Source organism: Scyliorhinus canicula, chromosome 9 (genome assembly GCF_902713615.1).
Source record: "Scyliorhinus canicula chromosome 9, sScyCan1.1, whole genome shotgun sequence".
NCBI lineage: Eukaryota > Metazoa > Chordata > Chondrichthyes > Carcharhiniformes > Scyliorhinidae > Scyliorhinus > Scyliorhinus canicula.
Genome location: NC_052154.1, coordinates 113,358,175 through 113,382,755, shown reverse-complemented (window position 1 = coordinate 113,382,755; position 24,581 = coordinate 113,358,175). Strand labels below are relative to the sequence as shown.

At 43.9% G+C, this 24,581-nt stretch overlaps 1 protein-coding gene across 4 annotated transcripts in view; it reads left to right on the top strand.

Moving 5' to 3' along the window:
• arhgap1 (Rho GTPase activating protein 1) overlaps positions 1 to 23,560 on the top strand; it is an 88,857-nt gene extending 65,297 nt beyond the window's left edge. For all 4 annotated transcript variants that reach the window (XM_038807419.1, XM_038807418.1, XM_038807420.1 and 1 more), the window contains 7 exons: positions 486 to 584; positions 6,724 to 6,816; positions 7,345 to 7,421; positions 8,339 to 8,416; positions 11,757 to 11,885; positions 16,074 to 16,177; positions 18,252 to 23,560. In XM_038807419.1, coding sequence (XP_038663347.1) covers positions 486 to 584; positions 6,724 to 6,816; positions 7,345 to 7,421; positions 8,339 to 8,416; positions 11,757 to 11,885; positions 16,074 to 16,177; positions 18,252 to 18,425 — 754 coding nt within the window. In that variant the 3' untranslated portion in view covers positions 18,426 to 23,560. The remainder of the gene's footprint in view (positions 1 to 485; positions 585 to 6,723; positions 6,817 to 7,344; positions 7,422 to 8,338; positions 8,417 to 11,756; positions 11,886 to 16,073; positions 16,178 to 18,251) is intronic.
• Positions 23,561 to 24,581: the final 1,021 nt, after the last annotated feature.

Sequence of the window (24,581 nt, the reverse complement as noted above, 5' to 3'; positions counted from 1 at the left end):
GTCATTTAATCAAGCCTTGCAAAAATGCACGTGCATAGCTCGCTCTAACACGCACACAACCACTCATTTGCCTAATTTCTTACATGCACACAAATGCTCACTCTAGCCAGTCTCTCTCATTAGCTCACTTGAAATCCAGGTGCAATCTCAGCTCACTTGCACTCAAGCTCACACACACTACCCAGATTTTGACAAGATGAATGGCCACTGGGCAATCTAGCAATGGATAGTGATTGAATTTCCTGGTCTATATGACTGGGAACCATTGTGGAGCATTTATCCACTGTACCACAGAGGATAGTCATCCATATCCTCTGATTTCTCTGCTCTACTTTTATTTATCAAAGGTAGGAACTCACTTGGCATTTGCTTAGTGAAACAGATAATGAAAACTTGTGTGGAGAGATTTGGCAAACAATGCAGCAGCCTCACTTGTGCTCTAATATTTCCATTCTATTTTTGTCCGCTTTATACTGCTGGTCCAGCATGAAGTTTGGTCGGAAGATCTTGTATGTAAATCATTTGGGTGAACTTGAACAGTACCTGAAATGTGAGCGAATGGTGATTCCAACGTGTGTGAAAAGGTAGGCCCATTGAAATCATATCCCTGGGTGAGAGGTATGTAATTTGTTATTTTCAGTTCCATGTAAATACATTTTGTACAGGAGCAGTTTGGCAGAGGGATGGTTTCAGGGTGAGAAACTTCAAAAATGAGGATAGATTGGAGAGGTTGGGACTGCTCCATACGGAAGAAGGCGGCTAAGGGATATTTGACAGAGATGTTCATTATCATGAGGGGACTGGACAGAGTAGATAGGGAGAAACTGTTCCGGCTCGTAAAAGGATTGAAAACAAGGGGGCACAGATATAAGGCGATTTGCAAAAGAAGCAAATGTGATGTGAGAAAAAAACTTTCACTCAGCGAGTGGTTCGGGTCCAGAATGCACTGCCTGGAAGTGTGGTGGAGGCAGGTTCGATTAGAGAGGGCATTATTTATTTACATTATTTGAATAAAAACAATGAGCAGGGATATGGGGAATAGCACTAAGTCAAGATGCTCGTTTGGAGAGCCAGGCACAATGGCCCAAATGACGGCCTCCTGCATCCTAACAAGAGGGTGAGATTGTAATCATATGTTTTCATTTGGGGTGGTTGAATTTAATTTTTGTCCTTGTAATGTTGGAGAATTTATCAAACATTTTTATTTGTACAACTGATTATTTTCTGTGTATAAATGTCATAACAAAGAAAAGTACAGCACATGTATGGTAATTGGTGATGGCTGGGGTGGGGAAGACCTATTTAGAATCATTCAGTCATTCATAGAATAGAATCCCTACAGCGCTGAAGGAGGCTATTTGGCCCATCGAGTCTGCACTGACCCTTGGAAAGAACACTCTACTTTTAAAAAAAAATAATATTTTATTAAGGTATTTGAAAATTTTTATAACAGTAACAAAAACAATGACGTCAACATGGTAAAATAAACATTCACCCCCCAGCCCAATCTTCTCACACCTCAACCATACAACAACAATTCTTTCCCCCCACTGCCCCCCGGAATACTGCATCTGCTGACATTTTTAAATTTTCCCCGAGAAAGTCGACGAATGGCTGCCACCTTCGGGAGAATCCTAACATTGACCCTCTTGAGGCAAACTTTATTTTCTCAAGACTGAGAAACCCAGCCATGCGCTAACCCAGATCTCCACACTGGGTGGGGGGGGGGGGGCAGGACATCGGCTTCTTTCACCCCCTGAACTCCAGGATCTTCAGACACTCCAAAGATCGCTACCTCCGGACTCGGCACCACCCGTGCTGTACCGGTGGACATTGCCTGAGTAAAACCCTCTAAGCTTCGGACATGCCCAAAACATGTGGACATGAATTTCTGGGCTTCCCGCGCACCTCACACACCTATCCTCTACCCCGAAAAACCTGCTCATCCGGTCCACCGTCATGTGTGCCCGGTGGACTACCTCAAATTGTATCAGGCTAAGCCTGGCACATGATGAGGAGGTATTAACCTTGCTTAGGGCATCCGCCCATAGACCCGCCTCTATCTCTCCTCCTAGCTCGTCCTCCCACTTGCCCTTAAGCTCATCCACCAAAGTTTCCTCCGCCTCTGAAAGCTCCTGGTAAATAGCCAATACCTCCCCTCTCCCACCCAGGTACTGGAGACTGCTCTGTCCTGTATCCCTATGGCGGCAGCAGTAGAAAGGCCGGAACCTGTTTTTTTCAAGAAGTCTCGCACCTGCAAATACCTAAAACCATTCCCTGCTGGCAATTTAAATTTATCCTCCAAAGCTTCCAAGCTGGGAAAGCTCCCATCTATAAATAGATCCCCCATCCTTCTAATTCCTGCCCTCTGCCAACTCCCGAACCCGCCATCTAGCCTACCTGGTACAAACCTGTGGATGTCATAAATCGGGGCCCAAATCGATGCTCCCTCCACTCTCTTACATCTCCTCCACTGCCCCCAGATCCTCAGAGCCGCCACTACCACCGGACTTGTGGAGTATCAGGCTGGTGAGAACGGCGGAGGTGCCGTGATCAGTGCTCCCAAACTGGTGTCTTTACATGACGCCCCCTCCATCCGCTCCCATGCTGACCCCTCCCCCACTACCCACTTCCTAATCATGGCTGTATTAGCCGCCCAGTAGTAATTGCAGATGTTCGGCAGCGCCGCCGCGCCCCCCCCCCCCCCAAGCAACAACACTAAAACCCAATCCCCAAGTCAAGCTCCAGCTTAATACCTGTCCACCCCCCACTGCGCTTCTGAGAGTCAGCTGACCCATGCTGACTCGATAGCTCCCGCCCCTGGCACCAAGCAGTCTGTCTCCCTATTGTACTCTCCTCTCTCCCCTCACATGAATAAACATTTTAAAAGCATCACATTCCCCAGTAAACAAACAACAGAAAGAAAAAAACAGTGAAGAAACAGTCACTTTATAAAAATAGACACCCAAAAAACAGAGCTAAATTCAAAGCCCATCCCCCCCTCTAACAAGGTTCCTGCAAGACAGATCAACCTTTAACCATCCATACAGCCCATTATTTCACATAGAGCTACTGAAATTTATACAATCCAGCACCACAAATCGCTGCCACAGTACTTCTCAAAAGCTTAAGTGTCTTTTAATTCGTCTCCAGCTTCTTTTCTTTACTAAAGGTCCATACTTCATCTGGCATTTCAAAGTAGAAGTCCCGTTCCTCATGCGTGACCCACAGGCGGGCTGGGTATAGCATCCCGAACTTCACCCCCTTCTTAAAGAAGGTTGTTTTTGCCCGATTGAACCCAGCTCGCCTCCAAATCCACTCCCAGGTCCTGATAAATGCGCAACTCAGTGCTGCTCCGTTCTTTCTTGGCCCACCGCGAAACATGTTCCTTGTCCATGAAACGGTGAAAACGTACCACCATGGCCCTCGGCGGCTCGTTCGCTCAGGGCTTCCTCGCGAGGGCTTTGTGCGCTCTGTCTATTTCCAGGGGCTGAGGGAACGCCCCAGCCCCCATCAACTTCTCCAACGTGTCCGTCACACAGGCCCTCGCATCTGATCCCTCACTGCCTTCAGGGAGGCCAACAATTCTAAGATTTTGCCTCCTGGACCTGTTTTCCAGCTTCTACTGCATTTTTTTCTGGCGGTCGTTCATCATCCCACCTTGCTTTCCAGCATGGTTATATACTCCTCGTGCTCGAACAACTTTTGTTCGACCTCCCGGATTGCTCTCCCGTGGGTTTCCTGATTCTGAACCACTTGATCAATCGAAGCCTTAATCTGGTCCAGCGTGTCCATCTTCAGCTTGGCGAAGCAATCCTCGAAAAACTTCACCAGCTGCTCCGTCGACCACTGTGCCGTCTCCCTGTGGCCCTTGCCCTCTGCCATGCTGTCCCGCATTACCGGCTCTGCTTGCGTCTCCTTATCGGACTTTGTCGTCTGACACGGCCACTTCCGGTCCAATTCTCCATACACCGGAGGGGGATTTCTCTTCACTGTCTCACTCTTCACTGCTTTATCCCATAAAATCCGAAAAGAAAAACTGGGAGAAAGGTCCAAAAGTCCGTTACAGGCGTGAGCTATCAAATGTGCGACCTACCCCTCCATGGCCACCACTGGAAGTCAAGAGCACCCTACTTAAGCCCACACCTCCACCCTATCCCCACAACCTAGTAACCACACCTAAGCTTTTAGACATTAAGGGGCAATTTATCATGGCCAATCCACCTAAGCTGCACATCTTTGGACTGTGGGAGGAAACCGGAGCACCCGGAGGAAACCCACGCAGTCACCCGAGGCTGGAATTGAACCCGGGACCATGGAGCTGTGAGACAACAGTGCTAACCACTGTGCCACCGTGCCGTCCATTGCGACACAGGAATAGGCCATTTGGAAAGAATAGACAAGCAAATGCTGTTACCTCTGTCCATAGTGCTGTGGACTAAAAGATTGAATGATAGGGTTAACATCATACACACAAGCCTTGTTCTTTGGGGTCCCTGCTAATATTCATTCTTAAGCCATCAGAAATATGGGTTAGAATTCTCCATTTGGGAGATTGAATGTTCCCACCGGCACTGAATAGTGTGTGATTTGCACTTCCGTTGGGGGTGCTATTCAGTAAGCAAGTCAGGACATGCATATTGGCCAGCACTCTGCTGGCATGAATTGAGGGCAATTCCTGGCTGAGCGGGCATTGTAACTGTTGGGACTGGAGTTGGTGCGAACAAACCTGACAGCTGGAGCTGTATTTAGGCACTCCACTTACCACACATTCACTGCAGCGCCCCCTCCCCCCTGTTCAGGCCTCCAAGGTGAGCCCACAACTCCAATGCCAATGAGGGGAGGGGATCTTCCCCAGGGTGGGCGGCCGACTCAAGCCTGCCCTCTTGAACAACTGCTGGGAGGTGGTGGCAGAGGCAGTCAGCACTTTAGCCTCACCAGGAGGAGACAGCTGGTGATCCTGAGGGGTGGGGAGTCACTGATAAGGCCTCTGCCCTGAGGGGTCGAGAACTCGGGAGGGAACCAAAAGGAGTCACAGTGCAAGTGTCCTTCGGTTTGGGTGAGCTCTGCTGATTCCCTGCTTCCTCTGCCATGGGGCAGTATTCTGAGGAGTGCCCCAATTCCCCACAATAGCATCTCCAAAGTTCAATATCCTCACACACGTACCAGTGCATGATCTCATAAATTGATTCACCTCATGCGTGTTAAAATAAACCACTTGATTCTGGTGCGTGGCCCACAGACGAGCAGAATACAATACCCCAAACTTCACTTTTAGGGGGCAGCCGCTTGGCCAACTCCTCACTCAAGTCCTGGTGAATCCTCAGCTCACTTCCTTCCCAGGTGCACTTTCCCGTTTCCTTCGCTCACCTCAGTATCTACTTGTCGAGGAATCAATGCCGCTACACCACCATTGCCCTCAGCATCTTCCCCGCCTTTGGCCTCCTCCTCGACGTCTTGTGCGTCTGTCTACCTTGTGGGATGGTCAAAGACCTCCTTGCCCACCAATGTCGCGAACATATTCGCCACATACTTTGTGGCCTGCATTTCTTTAATCCCTTCAGGGAGCCCCACGATCCGGAGATTCTACCCCCTGGAACAATTCTCCAGGTCCTCCACCTTCTCCCTCTCTCAGTCCAAAGATGTGTAGACTAGGTGGATTGGCCATCCTAAATTGCTCCTTAGTGTCCAAAAGGTTTGGTGGGATATTAGGTTATGGCAATAAGGTGGCGGCTTGGGCTTACATAGGGTGCTCTTTCCAAGGGCCGGTGCTAACTCGATGGTCTGAATGGCCTCCTGCACTGTAAATTCAATGAATTCATGCCCGGGAGACATCTGCCTAAGAGGGGCAGAGCAGTGCTTGGGGGGGGGGGGGGGGGGGGGGGGGGGCACGAAGTGTCCAAACCATGAATGATATTAAAATCCATGCAAATGACGGGTTTGCATGGATCTACTGGCATACTTCCATATCGCTGCCAGCGAGGGACTGGAGCTTGGCGTGGGAATTGGCACGGGCGCAAACCGGTTTTTTCCCATTTTCCGCGATTCTCTGTCTGATCCTTGCTTCCAGTGTTGTGAAGCAGAGAATCCAGTCTCTTCTCCGGGCTGTTATTTCCAGTTCCAGCTGCTTTTTAATGCAGATTGCTTGCATTTTTGGTATGCATAATGTGTGACTTCACCACTATACCTCCATCTCCCACTTTTAATGTCAACGCACTGGCAATCCAGAGGCCCAGGCTAATGCTCTTGGGATATGGGTTCAAATATCATTGCAACAGCCTGTGCAATATAAATTCAATTAATACTTCTGAAATATAAAGCCAGCCTCAGAAAAGGTGACCATTACAACTATCATCTTTCATTGTAAAAACCCGTCTGGTTCACTAATGCCTTTTAGGGAAGGAAATTAGTCGTCCTTACCTAGTCTGGACTACATGTGACTCCAGATCCACAGCAATGTGGTTTACTCTTAAATGCTGTACGAATAACCGTGCGAGCCGTTCAGTTCATGAGCAGTTAGGGATGGCAACAAATGCTGACCTTGCCAGTGACACTTGCATCCCATGAGAGAGTAAAGAAAATGGAAAGTGATCAGTGGCCCTGAAGGACTTTGGAACATTCCTAGAACATGTATATTCAAGTCCTGATGTTGTGATTTCATTACTTGGTAGGGAATGATTGAATGGGCCTTCTTATCACCTTGTGATATATTGTTTATTTTAGGTTTGATGAGCAATTCCAGTCAGTACAGAAATCAATGCCACCAGTACCTGCAAAGAAACTGCCTAATCAGCAGTTTGGAATCTCACTTCCGGAGTAAGTCATTCCCATGATTTTTGATGTTGCCTCCATTAATAACTTATGTTTCTTCTGTCCTGGTTTTCCTTACTCTTCTGTAGGTTGTGACTCCATGGACAGGAGGACCCCTGGGATCTCACCCATTATTTGTGGGTGAACTCAGTGAGGATTGACATCAGAGCAGCAGAATCAATTCTCTTTGATGCCCCATACGCATACGGTATTGAGCAGCATCTCTGGATAGAGATTAGGTTTGATTCCTTCTCGGCACCCCCTTATCCCCATGCATTTGCTCAACATCCATGAAATGCATTCTTTCTCAGAATTGCCTGAACGTGGTTTGAAGAGGCCATGAGCAGAGTTGCTGTATTTGTGCCACTTGTGTTTAGATGGAACATTTAGATTTCTGTGTGGGTAAGGCAATGTATTTCAACCTGCATCTTTGTCAGCTACATAGTCACCTCTTGTAACTGTGTATGACAGCAGAGAAACAGTGACGGAGTCTAGTTTACATAACTTTTGATTTAAACCTTTTGTTTGTTTCAGACTCCGAGAAAAGGACCCTGATCACAAGGTCATCCCACTAGTAATGGAACAGGCAGCCATTTACATCAAGAGAAATGGTGAGCGATGTATACTTAAACCAGAAGGAACTATTGGTGGACATGATGCACATTTTCTATTTACCCCTGGTTATTGAAGGCATCGACTCCTTATTGGGGTACAGTTCCATAGTTGCTGGGAGCCTTCCATTGCTGAACAAAGTTGCCTTGAATCATGTATGAGCCATCGTGGTAAGTGGCAACAGGTTATTTGACCATGAACAGTGGGTTATTGCAACCGAGTCTGATATGTTCCTCTCCTAATGCCCACAAACATACATTGCCAGCAGTTTGGATTAGTTGAGGGCAACAAACTCAATGCAATCAGATCGAGCTGGCGCCTTTCTGATCTCTATGACGCTCCAAATCAATGGATGGAACCTTGTTTCTGATCTCGGCACCCAGTAGTTCATGGCAAAGGAGGATATTGGAGCAGTTTTCTTGAATTAGAAGAGTTTCAGATTCCCTTTGTTAGTTACCAGTATCTTTTCATACGCACGCTTCGCCTCTCTTATTTTCTTTTTCACAGCCTTTTGAACTTTATATATTCACCCTGATTTTCATTTGTATTAACCTGACATGTGACATACATCTTTTTTTATCTGTTTCATCTTACTCTCTGTTTCACCATCCAAGGAGCACTGGCTTTTCTCCCTTGTGCAAATGTACCTCAACTGTACCCTAACCATCTCTTTAAAGGCAGCCCATTCTTTGACTATTTACAGTTTTGCCCACCAATCCTTGGTTCCAATTCATTGCATTGAAATTTGCCCCTCCTCCAATTCAGTATTTTTATTCTTCCTTGCCCGTTTCCATATATAATCTATGCTACTTTACTGATGGGATTGTTACTTTCCCGTCTCATTGCCAGTGCTGAAAGAGTTAAAATGTTTGCTGTGTCTGTTCTATTTGATGACATGCTGTCTGCCCTTCCTCAGGTCTGAACAAGGAAGGGATATTCCGCAGGTCAGCTAATATGTACGTGGTAAAGGAAGTACTGCAAAAATACAATAATGGTGAGTGGGCTGCTGTACAAATCGCCTTGCATGTACTTATGTATTTTAAGATTGAAGGCTTTGTCTTTTGTCTCCACTGCAAAATCCATTTTCTACCTACCAACTCCATCCCTTTTCCTGGTAGCTGGCTGAAATTACATCAGATTGTTTGGAAACTTGGTACCAGAGTTGACCCTCGAGATGTGCTGTCAGCAAAATACCCACACCATCAGTAATACTGCCGATTTCCATCTCCGTAACTTCGTCTCTGATCAGCACATCTGCTGCTGAAACCCTCATTCATGCATTTGTTACTTCTAGACATGGCTATTCCACCTCACACCGAGTGGATCGCCCACATTCTACCCTCCAGAAATGTGAGGTCATGGAAAATGGTTTCCTTTGCAGAGCAAGTTCCATTCCCCTATCACCCGCATGCTTGTTGATCAACTTGGCTCCCAATGAAGCAGTGCCTTAATTTTAAGATTGCCATCCTTTTTTTTTTCAAATCTCTCCAAGGGATTGTCCTTCTTTATCTCTGTAATCTCATCCAGCCACATAACACTCCCTGATATCTTCGCTTATCTAATTCTTTTTTAAACAATTTTTTTCAATTAAGGGGCAATTTAGCGTGGCCAATTCACCCCTACTCTGCACATCTTTGGGTTGTGGGGATGAGACCCACGCAGACACGGGGAGAATGTGCAAACTCCACACGAAAAATGACCGGGGGCCAGGATTGAACCTGGGTCCTCAGCGCTGTAGGCAGCAGTGGTAACTGTCATGATATGTATATTTACTGGGATGTAAAGAGTTAACAAGTTAATTATAATGCTTCTTACCACCAGAGGGAACAACAGAACACTCATGTATATCATGTGACTTTGGGGATTCTGGGATGAGATGATTAGGAATTAAGAGTTAGGAGAGAGCTGGATAAAATGGTCAGGCATAGAGAACAGTTGTATATTTGAGAGTTCTGTAAGTTAAAGATAGCGTAGTTTTATACAGTAACCTTTTACTTTAGGAATGTGAACGAATCTTAGTTCATAGTGCAATAAATTTATATTTTTGTTCATTAACGAGGCTTTGTGTTCTTTATTCAACACCACACATCAGAGCCATCCAGGTAAAGCAGAATAGAGAACATAACACTAACCACTGTGCCTCCGTGCCACTCGACTCATCTAATTCTGACCTTTTGAGCAACCCTGACTTTAATCGCTCCACCATCGGAAAAAACTTTCAGCTACCTAGGCTCTAAACTCCAAAATTCCTTCTTAAATCTCTATGATTCTCTCCTCTTTTAAGACTGACTCTTTCCTCCTGTAAAACATTTCTTAAACCTAGCACTTTGGCCACATTTTTGGACACCTGGCTTAATATGACCGTATGTGGCTCAGTGTCTAATTATATTTCTTAACACTCTTGTGGAAGTATTACATTAAAGGTGCCACTTAAATAGAAATTGCTGCTATTGTTTTTTGTAATAAATTTAGAGTACCCAATTATACTTTTCCAATTACGGGGTAATTTAGTGCGGCCAATCCACCCACCCTGCACATCTTTGGGTTGTGGGGGTGAGACCCACGCAGACACGGGGAGAATATGCAAATTCAACGCCGAAAAAGTGACCCGGGATTGAACCCTGGTCCTAGGCGGAAAATTGCTGCTGTCATGCTTGTACGCTCAGTCCCTGATACCTGCTTTCCTTTCTCTCTCTACTTCAACCACCTATTAAACCTTACCCTGAATGATGCTGTAGTCTGCTGCAATCACTAACTTCAATAGTGGATTCTGCACTGTGACAGCTCTCACTGTCTCTTGCATTTAAGATTTCTTACAAATTTGTATCTTTTGTTTTCTAGATTCTTCAGCTACTCTCTCAACCTATCATTGTTTTTTACATTTCTATCAAATCATCCTTTACTACTGTTCTAACTAAAACTTCCAATTTTTAAAGACTTTCTATGTATTTGCACTTCATAATATGCAGCATTTTCATGAATGTGTCGTACCCTCACTTTTACCTCAACGTTTATCCTTCTATGAAGGAGTGAAGAGGCAAGGGAACAGGAAAATAAGACATGTAATTCTGTTAACAGAACTGTTCCCATGTATTTGTCTGCTCCTTGCCTTCTCTTGGCGAATAAGAGAGGAAAATGCTAAATCTTGGTTCAAACGCGGACAGGTTGTGAATGGAAGCCGTATTCCACCCCAGACTAGTCTAGAATCGTAGAATATCTAGAGTGCAGAATGAGGCCATTTTGCCCATCGAGTCTGCACTGATCCTCTAAAAGAGCACCCCTCCCAGGCCCACTCCCCCATCCTATCCCCATAATCCCACCTAACCTTGGACACTAAGGGGCAATTTAGCATGGCCAATCTATCTGACCACCATTTTTCAAGTGTGGGAGCAATCCGGAGCACCCGGTGGAAACCCATACAGACACAGGGAGAACGCGCAAACTCCACACAGCCAAAGCGTGATTTGGACCTTAGTCCCTGAGGTAGCAGTGCGACCACTGTGCTACCGTGTCGGATAGAAGTAATCCATCCAGGGTCACAGATGATACAAAGGAGCTGCAAGTGGCTCTAACTCTGTTGTAAGTATTGCTGCAGAGGCACACCTATGGTTTAATGCAGTGATTTGTGCCAGGACTATGGAACAAGGTTGGGATGGGACTTGGGCATCCTCCTGACTGTAGCTTACTGAGTTTTTGTCAGATTTTCTGATGCAGCAACTATTTAGAAAGATTTTTAAATGAAAATAGAAGTTAGATTTCCCCCTTTCTGTGTGCACTCAGTAATTAAAATAATTTGTGATTCCAGTCTACATTGAATTTGCAAAGTGGAAGAACCAAGTAAAATTGTAACCCAAAAGCCGTCAAACAGAAGTGCACTTAATTATATAACATTTAGTTGCTTTAACATTCAAGTAAACATTTTTTGTGTGGGCAGCAATATAAGGTGAAACTGCAAACAGCTGTGAAGGGGCAGTGATGATATCCATGGTCATCTGATTGCACAAGTAATGGAATTAATCAAAAACAGCCAAGTTATCTAGTGTTCTGGTTGCAAATGGATTTTAAATGCTATAGCTCGTGTGCTTTATTTGAATCAATCTAATATGTAGACTGGGAAATGTCCTGGTTAAATACTTGCTGACAGCAAATTTGCACAGAATGCAGTGTGAATTATAAGTTTAGTATATGAAATATGGGCCATAGTGTCGCAGCCTACACATGTGCTCTATGCATTTGCACTATATTACGGATTTTAGTTCTGAGTATCTGCCATTTATCACTTGTCATTTAGGTAGAGATGTGTTTGTTTGAAATACTTTTTTAATGTTGCACAGGTGTTCCTGTGGATTATAACGCCTACAATGATGTTCACCTGGCAGCTGTAATGTTAAAGACCTTTCTTCGTGAATTGCCTGAGCCTCTGCTGACCTACAGTCTGTATAATCAAGTGATCTCATTTGGACGTAAGTTTTACATTTGAGAGCCAACCTCCTCTTGCATTGTGTTATATCTTGTTCCTACTTTGAATTTTCTGGAATTTTTTTTTATTGTCTCGATTTAGTAGGCTTTCCTTTGAAAAATTGCCATTTAGAAAGAATTACATTGAATAGATCAGTTAGATTTGACTCTGAAAAATTGCTCTTCACTTGAAACTGCTAAGTTTAAGATAATCAAACATTGCACCTTGTAGATAGGTTCAGATGTTATTGAGCAGCTGAGTGGCACTGACTTCACAAAGTTTCCAGGAAGCAATAATTTTACTGAGTTATCAAGCAATCAAAGATCACTATTGTATATAACGCACGTAGGTAAATGACTAGTATTGTTTGGGGTAGTTTCACTTTTTATTTTGAATGTACTGGGGGTGTGTGAAATTATTGGGATTTTTTAACATTGAGTAACGGGGGGGGGGGGGGGGGGGGAAGGGGAGAAGGAAGAGAGAGAGAGAAATAGTCTTGTTCTCCAATTGAGTTTTGAAGGGAGATTAGGATGGTCTGCCTCCTCAGTTTTCCATGTGTGGGAAGGCTCTGTGACCTCGCCAGCAAATGGCCTTCCTCCTTGTCTCTCATCTGCTGTACGCGAGCTCCCCTTCATCCCAGTGGTGCTCCCCCAGCCCATGCCCTCCCTCGCCTCTCCTTTCTATCCCACCTTCCTTCCTATCCGCCCCCTTCCAATTTGCCCCCCCCCCCCCCCCCGTTAGTTGCTGGTTGCGGACACGTCCTCAGAGTGGTTTGTGGACTTCCATGTATTGTGGAATCTCTCCTCAGACCCTCTGATCGAGAATTTTATCTTCTCTAGTCTCAGGAACTCGGACAGATCTGAGAGCCACTCCGAGGCCCTAGGTGGCGCTGCCGACTTCCAACCTAGCAGAGGTCTCTGCCTGGCAATCAGTAAGGTGAAAGCCAGGGCGTCCAGAAGTCTGGGGCAGGGTCAGAACATGTGGGTGTGAACGTAGAACATACACTGCAGAAGGAGGCCATTTGGCCCATCGAGTCTGCACCGACCCACTTAAGACCTCACTTCCACCCTATCCCCGTAACCCAATAGCCCCCCCCAACCTTTTTGGACACCAAGGGCAATTTAGCCTGGCCAATCCACCTAACCTGCACGTCTTTAGACTATGGGAGGATACCGGAGCACCCGGAGGAAACCCACGCAGACACGGGGAGAACGTGCAGACTCCGCACAGACGGTGTCCCAGCAGGGAATCGAACCTGGGACCCTGGCGCTGTGAAGCCACGGTGCTAGCCACTTGTGTTACCGTGTGGTTGGCTTGGCCGACCTGACACCACTCGCACTTACCCTCCAAATCCGGGAAGGACCCGCTCATCCGTGTCTTAGTAACGTGCGCCCTGTGCACCACCTTATGCTGCATCAGGCTTAGGCTGGCACAAGAGAAGGTGGCGTTGATCCTATGCAGCACCTCGAAGCAGAGTCCTCCCCATGCCCAGCATGCCTCCCCATCTCCATCTAATCTTGTCTAGTGAGTTGTCGGTAAATGCCATCACATTTGTCGTTCCCTAATCAGTCCAGCCCCGCCATTGTGTCAAGGAAGTGCGTGTCCGGCTCTCTGGGGGAACGTTTTTGTGTCCTTTTGAAGAAAGTTGCACAGTTATAAGTATCTGAGCTCGTCCCCTTTCGGGAGTTGGAGTTTCTCTGAGAGTTCCCCAGGGTCGCCAGTCTACCGTCGATGTACATGTCCTCTACTCTCAGTGTCCCTCTGTCCTCTCTCCACGTCCCAAATATGGTGTCTATCTTCGTCGGTGTGAATCTTTGGTTGTTGCGGGGGGGGGGGGGGGGGGGGGGCCTTCATGGATATACATCAAGCTTGAAGTGGTGCCTGAACTGGTTCTAGGTCTTTAGTGTGGCCACTACCACCGGGCTCCTGGATTGTGTGTGTGTGGGGGGAATGGCAGTGGTGCAGTGGCCAACCCTTGTAGAGACATGCATGTGCAGGAGGCTTCCTCCATTCGGATCCAGTCCACCTCTAGTTCCCTCAGCCACCCCCTCACCCTTTCTGTATTTACCACCCAGTGGTAGAATAGGATATTTGGTAGGGCCAGGCCTCCCATGTGTTGCTCTCACTGCAAGATGGTCTTGCGTATCCTAAGGACTTGTCTAATTGCCCCCCCGCCTTAGATAAAGACCAAGATTAGTCTGTCGACCCAAGTGAAGAAGGATTTGGGAATGAAGATAGAGAGTGATCTGAATATGAAGCGGAACCTAGGCAGCACGTTCATTTTGACCAGCTGTACCCTTCCTGCCAACCGAAAGATGGAGCGAGTCCCATCTTTGCAGGTCCCTCTTCACCTCCTCCACCAGGCTGGAGAGGTTCCATTTGTGGAGCCTTGTCTAGGCGTGAGCCACTTTGTTTACCAGGGACCTGAATTTGGTTTGGGTCACTTTAAATGGCATTTCTCCCAGCTCTGCTCCTCCCTCTCCGGGGTTCACTGGGAAGATTTTGCTCTTTTCCAGGTTGAGTTTGTAACCTGAGAAGGCACCGAACTCCCTAAGGAGTCCTGTTATCTTTCCTATGCTGATGAAACTCTGTGGCCTCTGCCCCTACTCCGAATGCCCGTCTACCACTCTGACGATCTAAGTGGCTCGATTACCAGTGCAACAGGAGCGGGGAGAACGGTCACCCCTACCTCATTCCCCTATGCAGCCGAAAGTACTTGGGAGCTTTTGTCCGCTGGAGCGCTGTACAGGAACTTCACCCACACGGTGAACCCTGCTCCAAATACAAAATGTTCAAGCATCTCCATATGGTACTTCCATTCTACTCAATTAAAGGCTTTCTTTCTCAGCGTCCAGGGAGATGATCACTTCTGGTATCCTCTCTCCAGACGGGGTCATTATAACATTCAGCAGGCGTCTGATGTTCACTGTTAGCTGTCTGCCCTTAAACCCGGTCTGATCTTCTATGATCAATTAAGGCAGGCAGCTCTCCAGGCACCTCGCCAGTACTTTTGCGAGGACATTTGTATCAGCATTTAACTGAGAGTCGTTGAACATCACCCGCAAGTGCAGAGCCAGTGCTGCTGCAAATTGTTTGCAAAAGTCTACCGGAAATCTATGTGGTCCCGGCGCTTTCTCTGACTCATGGAATTGATGCATTCTGTGATTTTGTCCAGCTCCAACAATGCTTCTAGCCCTTGTTTCCTATCCTCCTCCACTACCAATATATCAAGTCTGTTGAGGAATTGTTCCATCACCGAGTCCCCCTCCATGGATTCAGAGGTATACAGAGCTTGGTAAAAGATTACAAAAGCCTCGTTAACCTTGTTTGGGTCTGCTACCATCCTACCATTTCTGTCCCTAATTTGTGCTATCTCTTTTGAGGCTGCTTGCTTTCTTAGCTGGTGAGCCAACATGTGACTGGCCTTGTCTCCATGTTCATACAAGGCCCCTAGTGCTTAGAGGAGCTGGTGGACTGCCTTTCTTGTGGAGAGCAGATCAGATTCTATCTGCAGCTTTTTCCTTTCTACCAGCAGCTCCACGGTTGGGGCCGTGGAGTACTGTCAATCCACCTCCAGTGTGAAGTAAACCAGCCCCAGCTTGGCTGCTTTTTCCTGTCCCTAAGGGATTTCGCCCCTGATCACTGCCTTCAGTGCCTCCCAGAACATTGGAGTATCTGCACAGAATTCCTCATGGAATCCAGCCTCCATGGAGGGCATTGGGAACATTTCTTCTCCAACCTCACGTCCATGTAATGTGGAGCATGGAAGACCAAATTGGAATTGTCATTAAAAAGCATCATTGAATGACACGGCAGATCTGATGGGTCGAATGGCCTATTTTTGCTTCTGTAACCTGTTAATGTGAATATCCACTTTGCTAGAAGGAGTACAGAGTCACAGAATTCACTCATGCCCTGGCAGATATCAAGTTCTCCACCATGCCTAAACTAAGCAAATCCTGAAATGATTGTTTTGCTTTCAGACCTTCGCTGAATGCACACAAACCTTTGCAATGCTCTGGAAAGCAGTGAACAAATTCCATAAATCTTGGTGAATTAGCACCTTCCTTCACAACTGTGCACAATCTTGATTTAAGCCAGTCGTGCCATTTTCATGCACATGTGTGTCATAGTCGTGCGGCGTTCATTTTTACTTTGTGTAACTGCTTGTTTTTTTTCCCCTCACTATTAGAAGTGGCAGAAAGTAAACAGATAGAAACCATTGCTGAGATGATTCGGTCTCTGCCTCAGGATAACTATGCTGTGCTGCATTATTTGGTGGTGCTTCTGGGATTGGTAAGTTTATTGTCTGTCATTGAAATGGTTTACCCCTTGTCATGCCTGCCCAGGAGTATTTTAAATTGGCTGATGGGACCTGATGGACTGAGTGCAGTGAATTTGTCTCAATCCAAAAGGTTCTCGTGCACCTAAATTCCTGCACCTTCCTAGGGTAGAGATTATTGTGAGCTTGGTGTTATGGTTAATTGATTTGTGGAACTTCTCTGCAGTTAACCACTGGGAGATGGGAAGTGAAACGCCACCTCACCCCTGTACCTTACTCCCAACAAAACTGACAACCTTTTGCTTGACCACCAAAGTTTCTGATTGAGCAAGAAGTGAAGGCATGTGCTGGCAGTGCCTAATCGAGATGCAATGCAAAGAGTTTTCTACACAGACCTATATGATTCGACAGTAGAGGTGGGCTGAAGGATCTTTGCACCTTCCTGTGCTGCAGACACTGGCACACTGAAAACATTTTCATACATTGTGTTTGAATTGTCGTTCTCACTTCCTCTGCCCCCATCCCAAGTCAGTTGGCAGGGCATAATCATAAAGCAAATTTTATAATTAGTTTGAAAATGTTACAAATTGAATCATATGGCCATGGTAATTTGGGAAAATTGCAACTCTACTGAAAATCTAATAAACATTTAGAGAACCAATGTAAATGTTTTACCTCCATTTTGAGAGATTGTATTCCAGATGCCCCATTGAGTTAAATTATCATTATTTCCATCTTGGGTGTAATTAATACCATTGTCTAATGTTTGACTTTGATTCCAAAATGTACTTTGTAGTTTTTGGGAAAAAGGACATTCAGTTCAAATATATTCACCATTCCACCAGAATCATCATTTTTGATGTCCCGCTTGTCTTTCGAATGTGACAAATTTAGCAGTCAGGAATTTCTTTTGGAGAAACCGAGCACTGTGCAAAATCTAATGCAAACTACTTCATCACTTCAATCTTCTTATAAAATGATACCAAGATACATTTATTCCAGGAAGAATAAATCAAACAGGAGGTGCTGAATGTTGTAAAATGGTAGTCTTGGCTAGGATATTTACCAGGCACGTCTCCGCAGCAGACCCTTGTTGGTTAGGTGCTCTCAATCCGCCAGCATTAAGAAAGCTAGTGTCTTGAGAGAGTTGGGACAATGAGCCAGGACACCTGGCCACTATCTAACTAACAAATGTGTCCACTATGGGAGTCTGTTCATTAGTCTGATGAAGTTCAACTAATGAGCATCATGTGAGCCTAGCAAGTCAAAAGCCCTTTGAACAGTTAATTTCTGTCTGGGATTTCTGTCTTGTGCCACATGTGCCTGTCTGCTGAGTACATCAATTTGAACCTAGGCGTTTGTTGCCATAGTGGTTATTACTGCTGCCTCACAGTGCCAGATATCTGGGTTCAATTCTGGGCTTGGATGTGTGGAGTTTGCACTTTCTCCCGTGTCTGCGTGGGTTTCCTCCAGGCGCTCCAGTTTTCTCTCATGAACTTAGTTAGGCAGCAATATATTCAAACAATTTATTCGGGTTTGCATGCTTGCTTGCTTTTGTTTCACGTTTAAAAAATTCCTTTAATGTCTTATTTTATGTGGAAAACATTGAGAAAATCACAAATTTCCCATTGAACACCATCAGTATACAAATTTGGCCTCAGTGCTTGGTCTAATATATCTCAGTTGATGCCAGTAGGACAGCCACTGTGAGTTTGTTATCAACAGATATACTCACATATTTCCATTGAAAAGAATTGACACCGGGCAGCACGGTGGCATAGTGGTTAGCACTGCTGCCTACGGCGCTGAGGACCTGGGTTCGGTCCCGGGTCACTGTCTGTGTTTAGTTTGCACATTCTCCCCGTGTCTGCATGGGTTTCACCCCCACAACACGAAGATGTGCAGGTTAGGCGGATTGGCCATGCTAAATTGTCCCTTAATTGGAAAACAAATAATTGGGTACTCTTAATTTTTTTTTAAAAGGAAAAAAATGAAAGGAATTGTCACTCTGTTAATGATGTACAGTGCAGATTTTATTGGCGCCTGATTTATTAACATGACTGCATTGTGTTTCCTGTTTGTTCCTAGATTGCTGACAACTCTGACCTGAATAAAATGACTGCATCCAATTTGGCTCTGGTGTTTGGACCTGCTCTCTTGTGGGCAAAGGATGCTGCAATTTCACTTAGTGCCATCAACCCCATTAATCACTTCACCCAATTGCTCTTTGAAAATTATACTGAAATCATTCCGGCTAAATAGGATAAAGCATTAATGTCTGGAGTCAAATCAGGTTGCTCTACTTTTTCTAAATGTTCATGGCAATGTACCTCGTGTGGCAGCACCCACACAGGAGAGATGTTATCAAATTATAGAGTGCACCCTTTTAGTTAGGGATGGGGTTGGTCTGTGTGGAATTTGTGGCTCCGAATATGTGCTCAAGCATTAGGGATGGGGTTTAAATCGTTGTGAGTCCGGGGCTGGATTCCGTGGCTCTTTTTGTTAATTTGTGGACTTGATAATCATTGTGTTGGGAATGCAGATGGTGAGTTTATTTTTGTGTTGAACTCTTGTGGTTTAAATTCTGAATATTTCTTTTTCCACCCTATCTTCGTACTCGGCACATGAGACAGACAATTAAATCAATTTAAAAATAATTTTGGTAAATACTACAACATTTACAGAGCATTTCTATTGCTGGGATATTTTCATGCTGGATACACCTGAAACTGAATTTTGTGGACAAAGTTTTTACTGCACACCCAGAATCTGCTTTTATATCTATGTGTGTGTTTTAGATATATATATATATTATATATATATATATAAAATGCACATTGTTATTGTGCCAGTGTTATACATTTTTGATTGCCTTGTGTGAAAATGAATTTGTCGGAAAGATGTTCAGTTTCATGGTGCTGTGTGCCATTTTTGTTCACTGTGCTGCAAAAATGTTTCATAATTAAAATTTCTGTACCTTTTTGACACATTCCGTGCAGGTCCGCGTGAGCTGGGTGGGGGGTGGATTACATTTCATTCATGTAAACTAGTCTGGAGATATGTAAATTCATTCTGATGTGCAAAGTGCTCCCTATAGAATGTCAAAAATTGCATTTTTTTGATCAGTTTCAAAAATTTAAATGTTTAAGAATACTAAGTTGCAATCTGAATTGCAATGTTTTTAAAAATGATCAATGTTTTGTTTAAAGAGGGAACCTTTCCTCTCAAGTGTCAGTGACAATATTATGGGAACTGACTTGATCAGAAAAAGGGTAACCTATGCCAGAAACTTGAGGAAGTTGACCTGACATTGATGGAGATGCTGTCACTCCCTTGGCAGACTTCAGATTGTCATGCTTTTTTAACTCTGTTACTTCAGCAGCATCTATTGTCAGACTTGTAGGCTTTTGTACTATATTGTAAGAGTGTCCTAGGCAGGTACAGTCAGCCCAAACTGGTACTTCATTATTAACTTTCCTTCCAGCTGGCATTCCAAAATCAGATAAGGAGAGCTACATAACTTCTTTTGTTCAAAGGGAGGAAACCTGGTTCGGCTTTTACCTGGAAACTTTGTGGTAACTGACTTGGGTTTTTCATAGTTTGGATCATTTATATTGTAGCTTGCAACAGTTGTATTGCTGTGCGTCATTGATAGCATGTAATCAATGTGAAATTGGCTATAGTAATCAAAGTTCTCATGTTAATGTCCTCGGCATTCACTGTTTAAATATCGAAACACAAAGATATTAAACGAGTCATCATTGACAGCAAGCTTGCATTTTTGCATATTGTTCATTTAGTGGGATTTTGCAGTGCTTAATTTCTGGCTGTTTATCATGTGTTTTTTTTTAAACTCAATCAATGTATGCAACCCAACATTTTAACAGTAAAAACAGCCACTGAGCAATTTTTCTATTGTATAAATTGTCTATATTTAAAGAAAATTCCCATTTTCTTGAGATATTCCTGCAAAACAAGTGTTGAGGACTTGATTGATTTTGGTTCAGAGCATTCTAATAGTATTTGAATACCATTGTTTCGCCCACCCAGTTTCCTTAGCTAATCTGTATGAGAATTAAAGAGAACATCAAGCTTACCAACCCTTGCCCCTCCCCCAAAACCACAATCCCAATTGTACTGCCTAGCAGAAGTTTTCTGTAGTAGAAGTGATGATCTCGCCCTGCTTGGCGGACTAATTGGGGTGGACTGCAGAAATGAACATTCGTCTAGGATTTTGTAGAAGTTTCCACTTCGTCAATCCAGGTTGCGAAACTCCCCAAACAGCCTATGGTTGAACTTGTGTGTGTAACTATTTTATTTGGATTAAGTTCCAACCAGTCTTAATCAGCACTCAACATTCCTAAATTGACAGGAAGATGCAGAACACAGCTTGAAATATTTTAAATTGTCATCTTATTGCGTTTTCACATTTTCATATTTTTGTTGCTGGCGTCTTTCAAAAAACTGGGTCCAGGGTCATTGAAGCCCGTTTCCCATCTGACATAAATCTATTGATTCCGTTGATAGTTCCGAGCAAAGCAATGACTGATATTTCCACAAGGATATATATAGTTTGGACCATTCAGATTTGTTTTACTTGTTTGTTTATTTTATTGTTTGTGTATTTCAAAGCAGGTGCCTTTTCAGACCAATAAAGGGTCATATGTCCCTGCCACAGTAAAGTGAACAATAGTGTCACTGCTGCCGCTGCCATTTGAGATCCTCTTCAAAAGGCGGTTTACACTCGTGTAGCTGGCTAGCAAAATTCACTAAATTAACTCCAGGAGAGAGGGAGCAATCAATGCCCTTTCTGACTTGAATAGGGTGAGTATATCAGTGCAGGCCTTGTGAAGAAACTTCTTGCCTGATAGGCTGTATGGACCTCCATCAACTACTGGGTAAGGTTCATTCCAATAAAGACTTGACAGCAGCTTAGTATCTGCAAGATTGCATGCAAAGGCTTCCAATATGTGGCTACAACTGTTGTGGAATCCACTACAATATTAAAGCGAAAAGGCCTGAGCTTTGTTGGAAGCTTATCAATTTCCATGTCTCCATAACAGTTCACCATGTAACTTGAACTGGACCTATGCTGTATAGTGACAGGAGGTTTGATGTGCTTTTAAGGCTATTTGTCTGGGAGAGAGCACTAGACAAAGCTGTAACCCAAATTCATTCATATGGTGCACAAATATCTCTGAATCACAAAGCTTGTCATAAAGATAATGTTTTCACAATTAGCTGAATTATGAAACCCTTACATAAATGACATTTAGGGTGTTTGTGTATAAGTAAACAGTTAACTGAATTACCAGGTAATGAATTTTGCACTGACCATCCATTTTTGTATGATACATTTTTGCTGCTAAATGTTGCCCTTGATTTAAGGTTTGTGAAAGGAGAAGCAAGCAAATCTGCCATTTACAACAGTGCAGAAATCTACCCCATTTTTGAGGCACTAAGCAGTGGCTATGAGTTTATTATAAATCAACTAACAACCATGAACTTCAGTGGTTTTCCTGTAAACACTTCATGCTGAAATTTTGCATTGTTTGTCCAGCTATTTCAAATTCTGTTGTGTCTTGTGAAGCTTTTCTCTGATGGGTCAGCTAGGATTATATTATCTGCGGATTTTCTTAGCGGCCTCCAATTTTAAATGTGCCAACCATTGTACCAGGCTATTTCTGTGTACTGTCTAGTGAGTTTTATTCAACCTCACCATCTTCGACTTGAGTTTTTTTTTCCTGCTCCATGAGCAAAGTTATTTATGATCAAAGACCAGTCCTTTTACAGTCGGATTCTATAAGTACAAATATTTGGTGGTATTCTTGGTTGAGTTGGTGATAAAATAGTTGGAAAAATGTGAGGGCAGTAACCTCGTCTTTTGGATCAAGCAAATTTAGTTTCAACTGTCAGCCCTAAGATTTTAATGTACAGAGCAGTGGATTGGCAATTGGCAAGAGACATTACTTGTTGTACCTGTGTTCTCATTTTCTTCCTTGTTCACTATGGACACATCCATATATATACATCTGGAATCAAAGCTCAGAAATGGGATCTATTTTTCCCAGCCATAGTGCATATTTCATTCCATTTGAAGCTTTTTTGGAAAACATAAATGCAATGTGATACCACTACAGAATTATTTTGTTGAAAGTTTTAAGCACATGAATTTCATAGATTTTGTACTCCATTTCTTGTATAAAAGACATATTCTCCCATCTATAGGAGTACTATGTCAACTGAGTCTTGTTTTTAATAAAATTTAGTGTGCGTATCTTCTTTCGGAACTACTTGAAGTGAGCACAACACTTGCTCAGTATCCTGTATGTAGTTCCTTGTTTGTTATGCTGTTCTTGTATGCCTTCAGGCTGGAGTGTAGGAAGTAATTTTCCTGAATCGTTGCAAATTCTACTTACTGTTTCCTGATCTAAATCTTACTTTTTTGACCATCATAGTCTGGTTGCTTACTTCTGTTTTGTGCCCGGCTATGTTAAAAATAATAATCTTTATTATTGTCACAAGTAGGCTTACATTAACACCGCAACAAAGTTACTGTGAAAATCCCCAAGTTTACAGATATAAATTTTCAAATATCTGACTGGGGAGGGAAGATGTGAGATATTTTCCCTTTTGCAGGGTGGCGAAAGGTAGGGGAAGATGACACCATAGGGAGGAACATTGCCAGACACTGAGCTGAAAGCAGGCTTTTTTCCCTTGTTTTGTTTGGTATGGATTTGTGGTGAACGTCCTCTGGAAGGGAAAGGCTGCTGGGGAAATCTTTCAGAACAGTGTACGTTAGCTGACTGTATATAAATTGGTACCCGATTGGGGTTAGTGTTCTTGATCATTAGAGTTATAGTTATATGATGTTACAAATAAAGATTTGTTACAAGTTGATGGCTGATTACACAGGCAGCTTGCAACAAGGAATGCTTTGGACTCCTTACCCAACATCCAAATATTCCCATTTATAATGGTACATGAATTATTTAATCGTGTCTTTACAATGCTTGCCTGGAAAATAAATAAAATCAGTGTTGGGGCAGGGTTGCAGAAAGTAAATAAACCTATCGTATTTGTGGCAAAAAAAAAATTATCCTTTTCGTAAAATTGTCTCTTGAAATATGCTATGCTTTCCTAGCTAACAGGATTTATTATACGTTTACTTAATATTGAAACTTAATGCCATCACTTGTTCACTGCTTTATGCTTTGACATTCATGTAAATCAACGGATATTGGTATATCCTGTTCTGTGGGAGATAATGTTCCATTTCAGTTTCTGGAGACCTCAATCACGTTTCATGTAATTTGATTTCAGTTTTTAAAGTGTAGTGATGGTCAGAGTGACTGGACTTTAAAATAAAATATATACATGAATTAATTGTATCATAACATTCTGAACATGGGTGTCTTTATTCTATTTAACCTCAGAACCAGTTAATGTGTATTTTACTCCACAGTGCTGCCTACTCACCATGGCTGCCCTGAGGAGGTTGTGCAGTTTACGGCACTACTGGCCTTTCTGGATGGTGTTGCTCACGGCTTCAGTCACCTGCCTCTCCTCCACGGCATCCAGGAAGGTCTCCTGCTCGGCGTCTGTAAATTGTGGAGCTGCTCTCCTTGCTGTCATCTTGTTGGCTGGGGTGGTGTGCGTGGGGAGTGAAGTGTGTATATGCGGCTGCATCTTGTCAGGCTCCTGAATGTCAATTGCAAATCTGGCATTGTTTCTCATTGGAATTGATTATGTTCCATGTGGCACCAGAGCTAGCCCTTTAACAGTCGCTGAATTGGTCCAGCTGCGGCGCCAGTTTTGCTGTTGCGGAACTCCACGAATCCTGCGCCGACATCAACACTTAGTCTCAGGAATGGAGAATCCAGCCTTGTACCTTTTACTTTTGTAGATTCACAGGACTGCTAATTAGTTATAAAAAGAAAAAAATATTTATTAAACATGGAAAAAATTGAATTATGATACAAACCTTTACTCCCTCCTTGGCTAAAGTACATCTTAATCTACAATGGTCTCATGAACGCATACCCGCTGTGGGCAAATATACTCTCCACTTTGAACCCCAAGTGAATCTTTGTGGAAGTCTCCTCAAAATCCCCACCTGTCTCACTGAACTCCAGCTTCCACAGGTGAATTCAAATTCTGCTTTCAAAAGCCACCGTGTCTCACTGAACTCCGAATTCTATGCGAGTTCTGCTTTCCAAGATCTTTAAAATTATGCATTCCTGTTGCTTTTTCTTGAAAACTTTTACACAGACTCAGAGGTCTAGTCTCCCAAACTAGTAATTTCTCACGGACCTTAGCACTACTACCGTTATCTTTCTGGCCTCCCACGATGCGATGCCTTTTCAACTCTGACTTTACTGAACAGTAATATGTTCTGGTTCCCAGTTTCCTCTGTTC